The 15,028-nt window shown below is 43.5% G+C and overlaps 1 protein-coding gene across 2 annotated transcripts in view; it reads left to right on the plus strand.

Annotated features, from left to right (window-relative positions):
* The window catches only part of AUTS2 (activator of transcription and developmental regulator AUTS2), a 786,103-nt gene extending 771,479 nt beyond the window's left edge, over positions 1-14,624 (plus strand). For both annotated transcript variants that reach the window (XM_050981633.1, XM_050981634.1), the window contains exons 15-19: positions 3,380-3,521; positions 4,033-4,110; positions 5,414-5,497; positions 6,364-6,586; positions 11,711-14,624. In XM_050981633.1, the coding sequence (XP_050837590.1) occupies positions 3,380-3,521; positions 4,033-4,110; positions 5,414-5,497; positions 6,364-6,586; positions 11,711-12,953 (1,770 nt within the window). In that variant the 3' untranslated portion in view covers positions 12,954-14,624. The remainder of the gene's footprint in view (positions 1-3,379; positions 3,522-4,032; positions 4,111-5,413; positions 5,498-6,363; positions 6,587-11,710) is intronic.
* The last annotated feature ends 404 nt before the right edge of the window (positions 14,625-15,028 follow it).

Here is a 15,028-nt window from a genome sequence, read left to right on the forward strand (position 1 = left end):
GCAGATCCTGGGTAAGAGCTCCAGCTCTGTAACTAGGAGGGGGGAAATGGAGGTGAGCTACAAGGTGGCTTGCATTTATTTATTTATTTATTTATTTATTTATTTATTTATTTATTTATGGCTGAGGACACAAATCTGTCAAGTGGGATTTTTTTCTGGAGATCCTAGGCATGTGTATCCGTTTCCTCTTATTAATGTTCAGGGGTAGGAGAGGGTGCAGGAAGACTTCTCCTGTCCCTAGGATGCTTTACCAGTGTGGCTGCATAGGCTCCCCTCAGCCTTCCTTCACAGCCCCTCATGGCTGGAGGGTGGCACCTCGATGTGTCCAGGCTGCCCAGGCAGGCACAGCCTCTCAGGGGATGTTGTGTTATCAGACACTGCCTCACTGCACTGAAGATTAGGGGATGGAAGTCCTGTCTTAATTATTTTTCAGGCTCTGAGACTTCAAGGATGAAGGCCATGAGCAGTTTTCCATTCTTACTGTAACTGAATTTTCATTGCATGTGGACTCTGGGAAAGTTTCTTCCCCTTTATGGTATTTTCCCTGTACCCATCACTTAAAGATCTTGTGATGCTCCTACAGTTTTTCAGTAAGTCAGGAATAGTTGCTGTTCTTCACTGCTCATACTTCAGGAATCAATAGCTTGTGTTAGAAACTAAAATTACCAGGGAATCCTTAACACTTTGCAGTTTGTGTGTGCACTTGAATTGTGTAGGGTAGTGCTATAAGAATATGAAGATGTTGAATAGCTATGAAAACCTGCAGCTAATAGAGTTTAAAAATAACCCTTTTAAACAAGGTTGACAGGTTAATTTGCTGCAGTAGACATATCTCTCTTCTCTGCTTCCTTATGTTTCCCCTGCTAGTGATCTTCATTCATCTTCCCATTATCAAAAAAGACAAGATTATAGACCTAGAGAGTTATATGTCCTTTTTTTTTTATTTTATTGAAAAGGTATTTTCTTGAAATGAAATTATTATTCCCATGCTATCTGTGTCCTTTGAATCTTCCTTGATTTGATATTCAGAGAGAGGTCAAACCAGGATATTTATAACTCAAAGTAAATGCCATTTTCATGCAGCCATTTCTTTTACCTCATACTTTGCCACCTTGCATGTTAAAAAAAAAGCAAGAATAAAACCCAGAAGCACATGAAAGGATGTCGCTCGAGTTTTGGAGGCTGTGCATGATGATATTTTCAGGAATAATTGAGAAGTGTGTCTGGTCAGTAAGGAGCGTTGGAGTGTCCTTGGGTACACAAGAACCATGTCCCCCTCCTGATGTGGCTACAAAGGTGAATCTCTGCCCAAAGGCTCACACAGGACAATTTCTCCTTCTCCTTACTCACTGCCATGGTTGTGAAGGTGCCTTTTCTTCTGCACAAGCTGCAGGTGCTGCCTGACCACAGAGCAGGGAATCAAAGGGGCTGGTTTCCAGTTTGCATGCAGTGCCACAGGACTGCTGCCAGTAATGATCTGGCCCAGTAATTGCTTGCAGAGGGCAGCAGGAGGCACTGAAGGAGCAGGCACAATGGGAAACTTTAAAACACAACCTTCCTGACCTCAGGAAAAATTGCATGCAGCTGTGGATGCTGTTTGGCTGCCTGTGCCTCTGCAGCAAGACCTGGGTAACCTCTGCACACCTGAGGGATTCAACAGGGCTGCACAGCAGTCAGGGCACAGAGCACATTTACACCCTCCTAAAACTGCCCACTGTTCAGGAGAGGATTTATGCTCCATAATTGGGCCTCTCTCCTCTAGGAAGGGCCTTACAGCCTGATCTAAGAGCAGTGCAGACATTTACATTGATTTTTGTGGGCAACAAAGGTGTTACACTTTTTCTGGAAATACATTAGGAAGGATTGGCATCCAGGGGCTGCTCTCCTGAACAGCAGCTGGGGAGAAAAGAAATCTGACCATTTCCGTGGTACTATTTTAAGGTGAACCAACACATTCAGAAATCTTTTAACAGGTCCATGGTATTCCTGTTCCTCTTCAGACAGGGGATTTGTTCGTTATTTAGGGCAGCACCATTCAGATGGCTGCAATTAAAGCTTCAGCCAGCTTTTGCTATTCTGAGTAATGCCTGTCAAGGTTTATAACTTGGTTATTAAAAAAGAATAAAAAGAGTTCACAGCATAAAAATCGGGCACACAGGCTTCAAGTGAGGCATTTGTATTTTCTGAACTCCTTTTAACTATTAAACCACTTCAGTGTTACTTCCTTAAAAGACTTGACCTTGACTTGGCAATTTCAGTATTCTTGCAGGCCATTATCTCCAGACATAGATAATGCCTTTGTTTCCTTTTTTCATTCTTGTTTTCCTTCTTTTTTTCTTTTTTTGTTCTCATGACTACACAGACATGTTTCTAGCACTTGAAAAACAGCTATGAGGCACGCACATTAATTTGATCATAACTTTTTAATATGCATATTTATATCATTGTAATAGTCTGTACTCAGGGCTGGCACAGTATTAAATACTGATTTATAAAGCGTAGCCTGCTCCAGAACTACTGTTAAGATCTCCTGGTTCCTTGTTACCCATTTATAAATCCTTTCAGATGTCCTGCACAATTAATCAGCAATCTGCATTTAGGGAGTTCTTGCAGCAGAGGTAATTGGGAATTTGTTTTTTTTCTTTCATTCTATAAAACTACTGAAGTGGGCACCCCTGAAATGGGGATGTGGCACAAAGAGGAGCACATCCTTCATCCACTTATCACTCACAGTGCAGCTGCCTCAGCAAATTCCCCTCACAAGAGGGAGGCTGCTGACTCTAAGACATGTAAATAAAGCCATGCAACACCCTGAGTGTGGAGTGGGAATTGTCAAAGTGGGACTCATCCACTCCTGCTCTGCACTCTGATTCCTTTCAGCCCCTCGTCAGGCTGAGGGGCACTGGAGGATGCTTTGCATCCAGCATTTTTTGGTGGCAGCTTTCCCTTGGAAATGAGTGGTTCTGGTGTCTGTGTCTGTTCCCTGCCCAGCTGGGACCAGGGCCAAGCTGACATTCCCATTTATTATTGTGGGACAGACCTGTCCTTACAGCTCAGCAAGTGTCTGAGGCCTCTTCAGAGAGTTTTATGTTTGTTGTTGAAAGCAGCACTGTGCTGAACATCCTGGAGGGGTGGGTATGAGCATATGTGCAAACACTGGTAAAATTAGCAGGAAATATGCAGGAGCCTGAGCTTTTCCCTCTTTGCCTTAGATCTCCCTTCCAGGAAAACAGCTGTGCACCTGTGCTCAGAGTCCCAAAAGCCAATATTCTTGTTAAAACATTAGTATGAATGAACTGCTCTGCCCATATCATTCTGGAAGTACCTTTTGCTTTTGCCTTTTCAAACAGTCTCTTCCAAGTGCTGTTTTCCATTTCAGAAACAGATGCAGTCTGACCCACACAAGCTGGACTTTGGCCTGAAACCAGAATTTCTGAGCAGGCCACCAGGCCCCAGCCTTTTTGGAGCCATCCACCACCCCCATGACCTGGCTCGGCCATCAACTCTCTTCTCCACAGCCAGTGAGTACTGGAAGTGAAATCCCCTTCTTGCTCCTTGCTCATTAAAATGCTGATCCTTGCCATGAATTTCCCATATGCTTTGGCTTATGAACTCTCTGCAAGACATGCCAGGGGCTATTAGTCTATTTGATAAATATTTAAAAATTATTCTGTATGCTTTTATAAAAAGCCCAACCTGCTGGAACACGGCTAGGTAGTAAACGAAGGAACATTTCCTCACAGAGTGATGTCTGATGCATCGTGGAGATCAGATGTTGGAAATAAGGTGTATTTCACAGGCATTTCCTTTTTGTTTCTGACCTGAAACATTCATTTGCCTGCATCCCTTATCCTCTAACTGGGTATTTGTGTTTGGAAAAGCAGCTGCTCTTTGCATAGGACCCTGGGAGCTCCATGCAGGGCACAGCAATGTCAGCTGACATGAGCTGTTAAAGAAGGGACGGCCCAGAGCACAGCAAGTCCCTCTCTGAGCCTTTGCTGGGAATTGACCCCTTTTGCTTTGTTTTGGCAGGTGGGGGGCATCCAGCCGGGACCCCTTTTGGCCCACCACCCCACCACAGCAACTTCCTGAACCCAGCTGCTCACCTAGGTACGTCCTCTCTCAGCTCAGGGGGATACAGCTCAGACATTGACCACTGAGAAGTGACAGACTTCCTGTGGGGAGACACTCTGAGTGTTCTGCTTACTAACCTTTACAAAGGGCCCATTTTAGCTGTTTCATTTTAGTCCTTACCCAGGTAGAATACACAGAAAGTGTCACTGAGTTTTGAAATACTTCTGGGCATTAGAGGAGCAGAGTGACAGGGCTGGCTGGGTTTCCTTTGAGTTGTGCTTAGAACCAGTCCAAAAAATGCCTTAAGGGCAAGGCTTCAGATCACAGAGATGTTTCTTTTCCTAACTCCTTCTTAGATATCTGTTTTTCCATTAAAGTGAATAGGAAATATAGCTTTAAAACCTTGTGATCTGGCTTCATGTGTCAGTTAGTGAAAACTGGTGAATACCCATTTAAAACCAGAACTGCCCAAGTTACCAGATGTTATTTCTTTTCTAGCTTACTGCTTTTGTAATAAGGTGATTTGCTCCTTATGGGAGCATCCAAGACCAAGACTAAATTGGTGTCTTATTTGGCGTGGGGAAGGATTTGGGAGGGTCACCAAACTGGCACAGCCAACAGACAATGCAGGTTTATCATTCTGCTCTTTGCTGCCTATGGGAAATGCTGGCTTTGGGCTTCTTTTTCTCTGTGCTGATATTTATCAGAAGCGACTTCATCAAAATTGTTAGACTGCTCCAAAATAAAGTGAGAATTTGCTTTATATGATTTTCCTGTTGTCTGTATGCATTAACTAAAAAAATTGTTCCAGCATTTTTCAGTCCATACTAGTTTTTTGTGTAGTATGAGCAATAAGCACCAAGGGAATCACAGAATGCTCAGGCCAGCATGACATATCAGAGGAACAGAACATTTTATTTATACCCTGGCTCTGGTTTAGGAGACATGTCCTGATGGTGTTTGGAGCACAGTTGCCAGAGTTAATGATAGTCTGACTAGCAAGGGACATTTCCTGAGGAAGGAAATAAAAGGGAGTAAAACCAGAGATGTTTGCAGGTTTCAAATGAAGTATTGTGTCCATTTTAACATCTTGATTTTCTTTAAGAGGGATTTTTTTAGTAGATGATGCCATGGGTTTGGCCAGGAACAAAGCCAGTGTTTTGTGTCCCAGCCCCTCAGGACCCTGCTGGGTGTGGGGGGGATGCTGTTCCAGCACAGCTGGGCACATCTGGGGTGCAGGGGGGTGCCACAGTGGTGCTGGGTGGGAGCTGGCAGCCTCGGGGGTGCTGGGTGGGAGCTGGCAGCCTCAGGGGTTTCAGGTCTTTGTGTTGGTTTGCAGAGCCCTTCAACCGGCCGGCGTCGTTCAGCGGCCTCACTGCCGTGGGCAGCAACGCCTTCGGGGGGCTCGGGAACCCCACAGTCAGTGAGTACCTGGGCCGTGGCCCTCCCTGCTCTGCAGCCTGCCAGGGCCACTCAGGGAACTCTTGGCTCTCTTTTGTACTTGTTGGTTACATCACCTACCACTAAGAGATGGGAATTTGGAAAGTGACCTTTTCCAATTGTCAGTAAATTGGTTTTTGTTAATTACTCAATAGTTTGGGTTCAGCCTAGTGCTAAATGTTACCATTACATTGTTCATTTAAAAAAAATAGAGCCTTTGAGTGTTTGTGAAATTATCTACGGTTTTGTTGCATGTTCAGAAGTAAATAATGTGTGCAGCTAGGGAGACTCTTTTGTGGATGGAGACTTTTTTTTTCCTTTCTCACCAGTAATTCAGGCCATGTGCCTGGAAAAGATCACTAACCTGCATTTACTGGTCCAGGTTCATCAACATTTTTCTAAATTTAGCCAGTCACAGAAAATCATCATTTTAAAAGTCACTCTCTTTCTTCATACTTCAAATCTGGCATGATTTTGGTCACATACTATTTTATTTTGATTCAGGATCAAATGCAACAAGTTCCATTATTTATAGTCCCTATAATGGTCATTTCCTGCTGTCTCCAAAACATTTGGAATAAGGATCATTGTCACTTTTATCTTACTTCTTCATCCCTTGTCAATTTTATCCACAGCATTTCCCTTTCCAATTAAAAGAGCTGTCAGATACCTGCCCATTTTTAGGAATGAGACCCTCTAATGAATCTCTGTTAATTTCCTTTCCTTTTCCAGCTCCCAATAATATGTATTCATTTTAACTCTGAGTGCTGTAAAAGTTGTTTTGGTAAGTACCTTCACTAGAGCATACCTTTTTCTTAAACCTTTTTGTTTTCCACTTCACCATTTCAGCACCCAACTCAATGTTCGGCCACAAGGATGGCCCCAGTATGCAGAGCTTTAGCAACCCTCACGAGCCCTGGAACCGACTGCACCGAACTCCTCCTTCGTTCCCGACCCCTCCGCCCTGGCTGAAGCCAGGAGAGCTGGAGCGCAGTTCATCTGCTGCAGCTCATGACAGAGATAGAGATGTAGATAAACGAGACTCATCTGTTAGTAAAGATGACAAAGAAAGGTACGAAAGAACACTTCCAAGAATTGTCTAGTTCAAAGCTTGGGGCTCCGTTCCGCTTTTAACCCTCCCCAGCCTGGCACGTTGTGAACCCAGAGCTTCACCAGAGGCACACCTGGAGCTGTCCCCAGGGTGGCACCACGGAAGAGGCAGGTTTGCAGCTCAGGTGTTCCCCTCTGCAGGGTTTTTCTTCGCACTTGCGCTTCACACTTCACCTGAAGGAGCTTTGCTGGAGTCCAGTTCAGGCAGTGTCAAGTGGGAATAGAGTCAGACCCACCCACTCTTACCTCGTGGGTCACATTGTCTAAAGTCTCTTGAAGGGTTAACATGGAGGTAGTGCCTGACAGCATGGAAGAAAGGATTCTGAAGTCTATCAGATGCTTATCTGCACCTTCAAATACTTAAATAACTTTGTAAATCAGACCTTGTCTGCAAAACACTTCCTCCCTTCTCAAAAAAACAGCCTGACCAGAGGGACAGGTCTAAAGGTGTGAGATGAGAAGACTAAAATGGACCAGGAGTGTCATGTGCCAAAACCGTAGCAAGCTTCAGAGCATGCAGTTCATGAAAAGCACCTTCTTTCCCCTCAAAGAAGCCCCTACACTTGCACTGCTGTTATCACACCTTCCAACACCTTTCTATTCAGTGTTTTACATGGACTTGCATGCTCATATGTCCAGGCTGGGAAGGGTTAATGGAAAGTAAACCTGGTCATATTTATTTTTTTGTCAGGACTGTTCCCATTATTCAGTTAACGCAGTAAAAATTCCTCTTAACATTGAAGTACCAAATTTATAAGAGTTTGCCATTCAGCAAGTGTCATGCCTTCCTTGAAATCTGTAGAGAGGCTGATTTCACCTTTTTCAGTTGTGGCTTGATGGCTTTCCTGTTAAGTTTGCACATTACTTTACTACATAATGGCTATTTGTTTCTAATATTTTAATCTAAAAGAATATTTAGGAGATGTGCTTTTCTGACTTCTCTGTCACTAACCCAAAGATATGCATTAGTAGCCTTTTCTAAAAGAAGTTATGCTAACACATTAGATATTCTAAAACTACATGTAAGAGCTTTTCTACATTGTACTAAAAGAAAGGCGAACTACAGATCTTTTCACCTACATTTTCCATTTGGAATATTTTCTGTTTGGTAGCATAGCTTCATTATTTTCATGTCTGATGTTAATGCTTCAAAAGAAATTGCTGTTACAAATTGGGTTTTCTGTCCTGCAAAAGGCTTAAGCATGTGAGTAACTTTACTGGCTTGAATGGCAAAGCATTTTAGTTACTATGATCTGGGTAGTCTGTAGAATTATGTGATTATTTTGGTTGCTGTTTTGTTGTTTTCTCATGAAGTGTTCTGCTGAAGAAAATCCCTTTCTGAAAGCATTCATTGCAAGCTGTTTTGGCATTGCCTGAACTCCATATCATAGTTCAGAACATATTTCTTTTCAATAATTTGAGAGCTTAGCAGTAAGCATCATCCATCCCTCATTCTTGTGCACAATTCCAGCTTGCAGTGAGTGCAGTCCTGGTTTCACCCCTGCAGTGTGGCTGTGTGCCCAGCTCTGTGGGCTGGGACATGGCACTTTGCAGCATGTTCACACCGTGGGCTGTGTGAGGAGAGGCTGAGAATCCCTTCCCAGGGCTGTGCTCCCTGTGCAGAGAATGTCTGAGGAGTTGAGAGCCTCTCCTACCCCCTCCTTAACATGCAGTGGCACCCAGAGGGGTGAGCAGAGAGCTTTCTAGTTGAGGTCCCAAGCTCTGTTATTTATTTGAAATTAGTTTGCCCAAGCAGGAGGAGCTGGGAATCACACCCAGAGGTTTGATTTCATCTCAAAATTAATGGTCATCAAGGGTCTAACCTTACCAACCCAGGAATGGCCCAGGTAACCAAAAGCATTGACCTCAACTCCTGCCTGCAGGGAAAAGATCCCTCTGAGCTTGGAGCTCCCCCTGAGGTCAATGTTGGATGCGGTGGAGATCCCTGGTGGCTCCTCTTGGATCAGCTGCATGGCCTGTGCACCACAGCCCCTCCCTGGCAGACTAAGAGAGGGAAATCCCTCAGACAGCCCAGAAAGTACAGAACTGCAGCAGTGACCCTTTCCTGGCTGGGAGTGGCACTGCAGAGCCCTGATGGCTCCTGGAACATTGCATGTCCCTTCTAAATCAGGGTATTCTGGGACTCTGTGATTGATTGCAGTTGTGGAGGGGTTTTTTAACAGACTCTTCTATTCCAGCCCAACATTAGGGGAAAAAAAGAGTAAAAATAGCAAGTGTGAAAAGCAGGACTTGTTCCTTCTCAGTGGTATTTTGTTTAAAAGATGTCACTGAACACTTCCAGTATAATCATAGCAGCGTTTAAGGGTCTGCAATCCTAGAGCATTAAACCGAACAACCAACAATCTGTTGATCTTTCAATCAATACAAATGAGGCACACACCTCAGCATCAGAAATTCAGTATTTTCAGTGTAGCACACAGCCTCAGAACTTCTCTTATTTGGTAATAAGCTCATTGGATAATGTGATTTTAAGTTTCTTCTTTGTGGAAACAGAGGCTTAGAGCTGTTCTCATGTTATCAACCTCAGGAGCTCTTGACAAATGTGAGGATTAAAAAGTTATTCCTTCTCTGTACACTGGACTATGTGCAGCTCACTTAAATGAGCTGGATAATCAGGAACCTCTTGAGATGTTGTCACAACACTGTCATTGAAAACGATGATATTGGAAAAGGAATTTGTCATTTGGGTTGCACATATATTTCTCCTTAATTACAGAAAACAGCTGTTATTTTTTCTAAATTTTATATGTCATTTAAAGTACATCAGTTATATGGAAAATTGATTAAACATCAACAAAAGGACTGAATGAGCTTTCCTAGGGAAATGAAACAATTAAGGGTACCCTCTGAACTAGTCCCATGAGTGAAACAAACAAAAGATTAGGTATTGCAGAGCCCACAAGCCAGTGTTTTCCCAGCAAAGTAAAAGAATTGAACTTTCATGTTGAGAATCCTTCACTGGAGGGCCTTGACTTGGTCTCCCCATGTCCAGATCTGGAAGCTGTTAAATGCCTCAGCTCTTGGTGGAAAGCAAGTGGAGGAAAATTAGAGCCAGGATGTGATTTCCAGACTGTTCAGGTCCCATTGAATGAAGGCAGCACCTGATCCCAAGCAGTGAAGTGCTGGACAGTGCAGACCAGGCAGGAATCTGCTATCAGATGCTCTGTCTTCCAAGTGTGTTCTAGAAGTCACATTCTGGACTTTGGAGGTCTCTCAGGCATGGCCCATGAAATGACAGTTTCAGCAGTTCAGTCTAAGACACAGCAAAAAATGCACCTGGTGACATTAGAATGAGAGTTTCCATCTCCCAGGCATTTTTTCTGCATTTGCTGCAGTTTCACTGTCCAAAAGTATCTAAAAGTACAAATCTTACCCAGCTCAGCAAAAGGAGTAGGTAGCAGAAATTGTACAGGTGAAGGAGCAGGTGTCCACCTTGGAGTCACCCTCTGAGCTGCCCTTCAGCAGCCAGTACTGCTGATCTTGCCCAGAGTGTCACCTGCTGGTGACACCCAGCCTTCGGGTGACACCAGCACCCAGAGAGACACCATGTCAGCTGGAGCTGAGGGCAGGCCTCACTGCTTACCCTTTCCACAGAATCCCAGAATAGCTGGGGGTGGATGGGACCTCTGGAGATCATCCACTCCAGCCCCCTGCTGAGGCAGGGCCACCCACAGCAGGTGACACAGGAATGTGCCAGGTGGGTTTTGTCTTCAGAAAGACCTTCCACTGTTGCAGCGCTCTGCCACCCTCAATGGAAAGAAGTTCTTTCTTATGTTGAGTTGGAACTCCCTGGGTTTTATTTTTTGGCCATAAATAATTGCTGCCTTTAACAGCACATTGTCCCTCATCCCACATGGAACAGAATTTTCATGTTCAGCAAACAGCACGTGTCCAGCACTGAATATGTGGAGCTGTCTTTATGGAGAGATTCCAACTCAGAGGTCAATTGAAATTACTAAGAGGTTAAAATCATTGGAACTGAGGGATTAGATTCACCTTGTGAATTTGATTAGTTTTAAATGGGAGAGCTTTTTCACTTAGCATTGCCCATAACAACTCTTGATCAAACTACTTCCTAAAAATAATCGGTATGGAACCCATTTCCATATTTAGATTTTTGTTCAGTGCCAGACAATAATTCCCCAATCTTTTGTGCACCAATACTAGGTTTGAAAGATGGAATGAATTCACAGTATTTTCTGACTTTGTAGCAACAGCACTGTCATGCTCAGCTTGTTTTAACCTAGAAATTGGAAGGGTTGGTCATCTGAGGAGCAGCTGACTCCAGGCATAATGTTTTCAGAGCCAGTCTGAATGATGGAGGGACAGAGCAGACTTATCTCTGCTGAAGAGGTCAGCACAAAATGTGTGTAATGGGCAGCTCTGTTGAACACTTGCACTGAGGGTCACTGCACACTCAGGGAAGTGCCCTCCTGACAGAGGGCTGGGTTGGCACCATCAGTGCTGGTGGTACTCGAAAGGATTTTGCCTCAGTTTGAAGTAAATGGAATTGCAAAAAGTAAATTGAAAAGCATAACATTTGAAGAGAATAGAGAGAGAAATTAGTAGTGTACATAGGTCTGGAAATGTTTTTAAAAGCCATTTGAAACATAATCTATTTTCCCAAATGTATTCTCAATAGAAGAAGTAGGTAAAATACTATTAACCATGTAATTTGTATTTAATTGCCTCACTTTTTGGATGAAATGAGTACGTTTTTACTTTTCTTGCTTTTCTTTGCAAACATTTAACAGTCTTTGAAATACATGTCCTAGAGCTAGATTCCCATGGGAGCCTTCTGTGGAGTTCAGTGTTTGAGATCTCAGTCAGATTCTTCACAGAGCAGCTTTGGAGATCTGCAGCTGCTGTGATGAGATAACAGAGTAGGCCAAGTTTAGAGATGGGATGTTCTTCTGGAGTTTTGGGTGTGCCAAAGGCACAGTGCATTTACTGGTGCACGTCACCAGCTCTCTGCAAAGCCACGAGTAGAAAGCCAGGCACTCTGATGCTTTGTTTTCTTTGCAGAGCTTCTCATGCCTTCATTTCACACTTCTCTTTCTTGTAGGGAGAGCATTGAGAAAAGACACTCCAGCCATCCTTCGCCAGCACCTATCCATCCAGTAAACTCCCTCGGACATAACCGCAGCTCAAGTGAGCAGATCAGGAGCCATCTGAATCCCGAGGTTCGAGAAAAAGAGAAACCCAAAGAACGAGAGAGGGATCACTCCGAATCTCGGAAAGAAATTAATGTTGAAGAGCACAAGGTGAAGGACAGCTACAGCGTTTCGGAGAAAGAAGGCCTGAGCCATGAAAGCCGAGTGGTGGAAGAGTCTAAGCAAATGCCCAGGGTTCCTTCCCCCTATGCCAGGCCCCCCGTTGTGGAGAGCACCAGACCCAACAGCACTTCCAACCGCGAGGCCGACAGGAAGAACGAGCCAGCGTACGATAACCCGAAGAAAAGCAACGAAGTCAAGGTGAAGGAAGAGCGAAAGGAAGACCATGATGTTCAGCCTGAGGGACCTCAGACTCATAGGTCATCTGATCAGCCACCACCTATATCCACATCCAACGTCCACCCAAGTCCTTTAGTGTCTATGCCCATGACTGTAGGTGTGACTGGTATACATCACATGAACAGCATCAGTGGCCTGGACAGGACTCGCATGATGACCCCTTTTATGGGAATTAGCCCAATTCCTGGTGGAGAACGTTTCCCCTATCCTTCTTTCCACTGGGATCCAATGAGAGATCCCTTGAGAGATCCCTACAGAGAGCTGGATATTCATCGGAGAGACCCCCTGGGCAGAGACTTTTTGCTAAGAAATGACCCCCTCCATCGCCTGTCGACGCCAAGGTTGTATGAAGCAGACAGGTCATTCAGGGATCGGGAACCTCACGACTACAACCACCACCACCACCACCACCACCCTCTGTCCGTGGACCCGCGCCGGGAGCACGAGAGGGGCGCCCACCTGGACGAGCGGGAGCGGCTGCACATGCTCCGCGAGGACTACGAGCACGCGCGCCTGCACTCGGTGCACCCTGCCGCCCTGGACGGGCACCTGCCCCACCCCGGCCTCCTCACGCCAGGACTGCCCAGCATGCACTACCCCCGCGTCAGTCCCCCCACGGGACACCAGAACGGCCTCCTCAATAAAACTCCCCCCACAGCAGCTCTCAGTGCCCCTCCGCCTCTTATCTCCACGCTGGGCCCTCGGCCCGGCTCTCCCAGAAGGACTACTCCTCTGTCCACTGAGATGAGAGAGAGGCCTCCCTCTCACACCCTCAAGGACATCGAAGCTCGATAAGCAGACTGAGACTCAATGAAAACCAGAGCAAGAGGGACAAAAACCTTGTAAATGAACACGATATAAAGACCTTCTTACTAGTCATTGATACAGACTGGGGATGTGACCCACTGTACAATATGTATAGACCTGAGTGCAAAGATTTTGAAATGATTTTTTTTGTATATTATATGTTGAAATTTTCCAGATCTTTTAGCCAATGTTCCATATGTTCCTCGTGTCTCCTACTCTATTTTATTTCTAGCTTAAAAATTTCAAAATTTGAACTGAAGAACAAGACATCAGTCTGAGTGATTGGACTAGAAACAAGCCACCACCAATGTCAACTCTACAAAGCTCTTACAAACCAGAAGTGAAGTCAATTGTAGATATTTATGTAAAAAGATTGCTTCATGGATTAATGGTTCATATATGCAAAAAGGGTAAGATGAAAGCTTTACTTTGTACAAATGTAAATAGATAAAATTAAGTAACATAATACATTAATACTTCTTAAACTGTGCTATTTGCAAACTTAATATTGATCAACACAGTCTGCTTATGCTGTGTTACTTATATTGTTATAGACAGCTAAACCCCTTCAACTATGCAATGAATTTTAAGGCTTTTCACAAAAGCCTTTATAACTCAAAGGAGCCTTTTCAACACACAACATAATTAAAGTCATATTTTCCCTGAACAAGCTCATTTCTAATGGAAGCCTACTTCTCTTGTTTTGATGAAGAAACAGCCCTTCAGAGGTGTAGTTTTCTGTGTGAACCCTTGCATCAGACTGCTGAGGTCACTGTAGCTCGTGTGTCCCTTGGATGGTGTCAGGGTTAGTGCTCTGTGATCACTGACACAGAGTCATGGCAGATTGGGTTTCAGTCATATTAATCTGGGTTAAATGGTAATAATGGAATGCTGGAGATGTTCCAGAACTTTTGTCACTTAACATGTCAAATTTATTTTGGGGAGAGCATCTGCTTATAGCCATTTGTCTGGTTTTATTACCAGTGTGTCATTTTTATCTGTACACACGTTTTTTTGTGTTAAGTGATTTTTAACTACATTGAAACAAATCCTACAAGAAAGTGAATACTTTTCTAAATGATGGATATGTTTTCACTGTGGATCAGTAGTGTAATTAATGAACTCCGTTGCAGATTTCATAATGGAATTTATTGTATTTCAGTTGGTAATAAAGTCTGTGAATAGTTAACAGGTCAGCCTTGTTGTTCCCTAATCATAGAAGAATGAAATAACCTGAAGAACATGGTCCTTTTAAAAAATATGCATCAATCTTCTGAAATCTGTCTTTTCATAACACACTTTTTTATAATGTTTTAAGTTTCTTGTCTAAATATTTGGAGAGAATATGACTTTATCAGAGAGAATTCAATATCTTGTCTACTGGACTGTAAAATATATGTATGAAATAAAATTAGTTCCATTGGTCTTCTAGTGTATTAAAGTGCTATCTGAAGTTGTTACCCTGTTTTGGCAAAAAAAAGAAAAAAAAGAAAAAAGTTAACTACAAACAGTTGTTTCTAATGATCAGAGATCTATTTTAGTAGTCAACTGAAGGTTTAGTTGTGAGCTTCAGATTTTTGTGAACTCCAGATGTTGTGCGGTGTTTCTTTTTTTCTTTTTTTCTTTTTTTTTTTTTTTTTTTAACAAACAAAAGGAAAACTACAAAAAAGTCCCAACCCTGAGGAATATGTACACTGGAACCGTAGTGGTAGCTTTCAGTATTGTAAAGAGATTGTTATATACAAACCTTTTTGCTGTTTATCCTGTATGTAATAAAGTCCTTTCTAGATCCTATGTGAACAGAAAAGTGAAGCGGCTCTCAATCTTCAGCATGTTTCCTCCTCAGCGAAGACTTGTGTAATGTAAATTGTGCCATGTTATTAAAAAATGTGAACTAAACTGCTAGGTGCTTCTTTGTGTGCAGTACCCCATCGCTGCTATGGGGAGGAAGTCCTTTTTCCCAACAGTGGGGTTTTGTTCAGAAGGAGTAGCTGTTAAAATTGTAAAGGAAATGGCAAGCTTTCCCAAGCCATCTTACTGGAATCCTTAGAGCTATCAGGGAA

The sequence above is a fragment of the Serinus canaria genome, chromosome 19 (genome assembly GCF_022539315.1).
Source record: "Serinus canaria isolate serCan28SL12 chromosome 19, serCan2020, whole genome shotgun sequence".
NCBI classification, from domain to species: Eukaryota; Metazoa; Chordata; class Aves; order Passeriformes; family Fringillidae; genus Serinus; species Serinus canaria.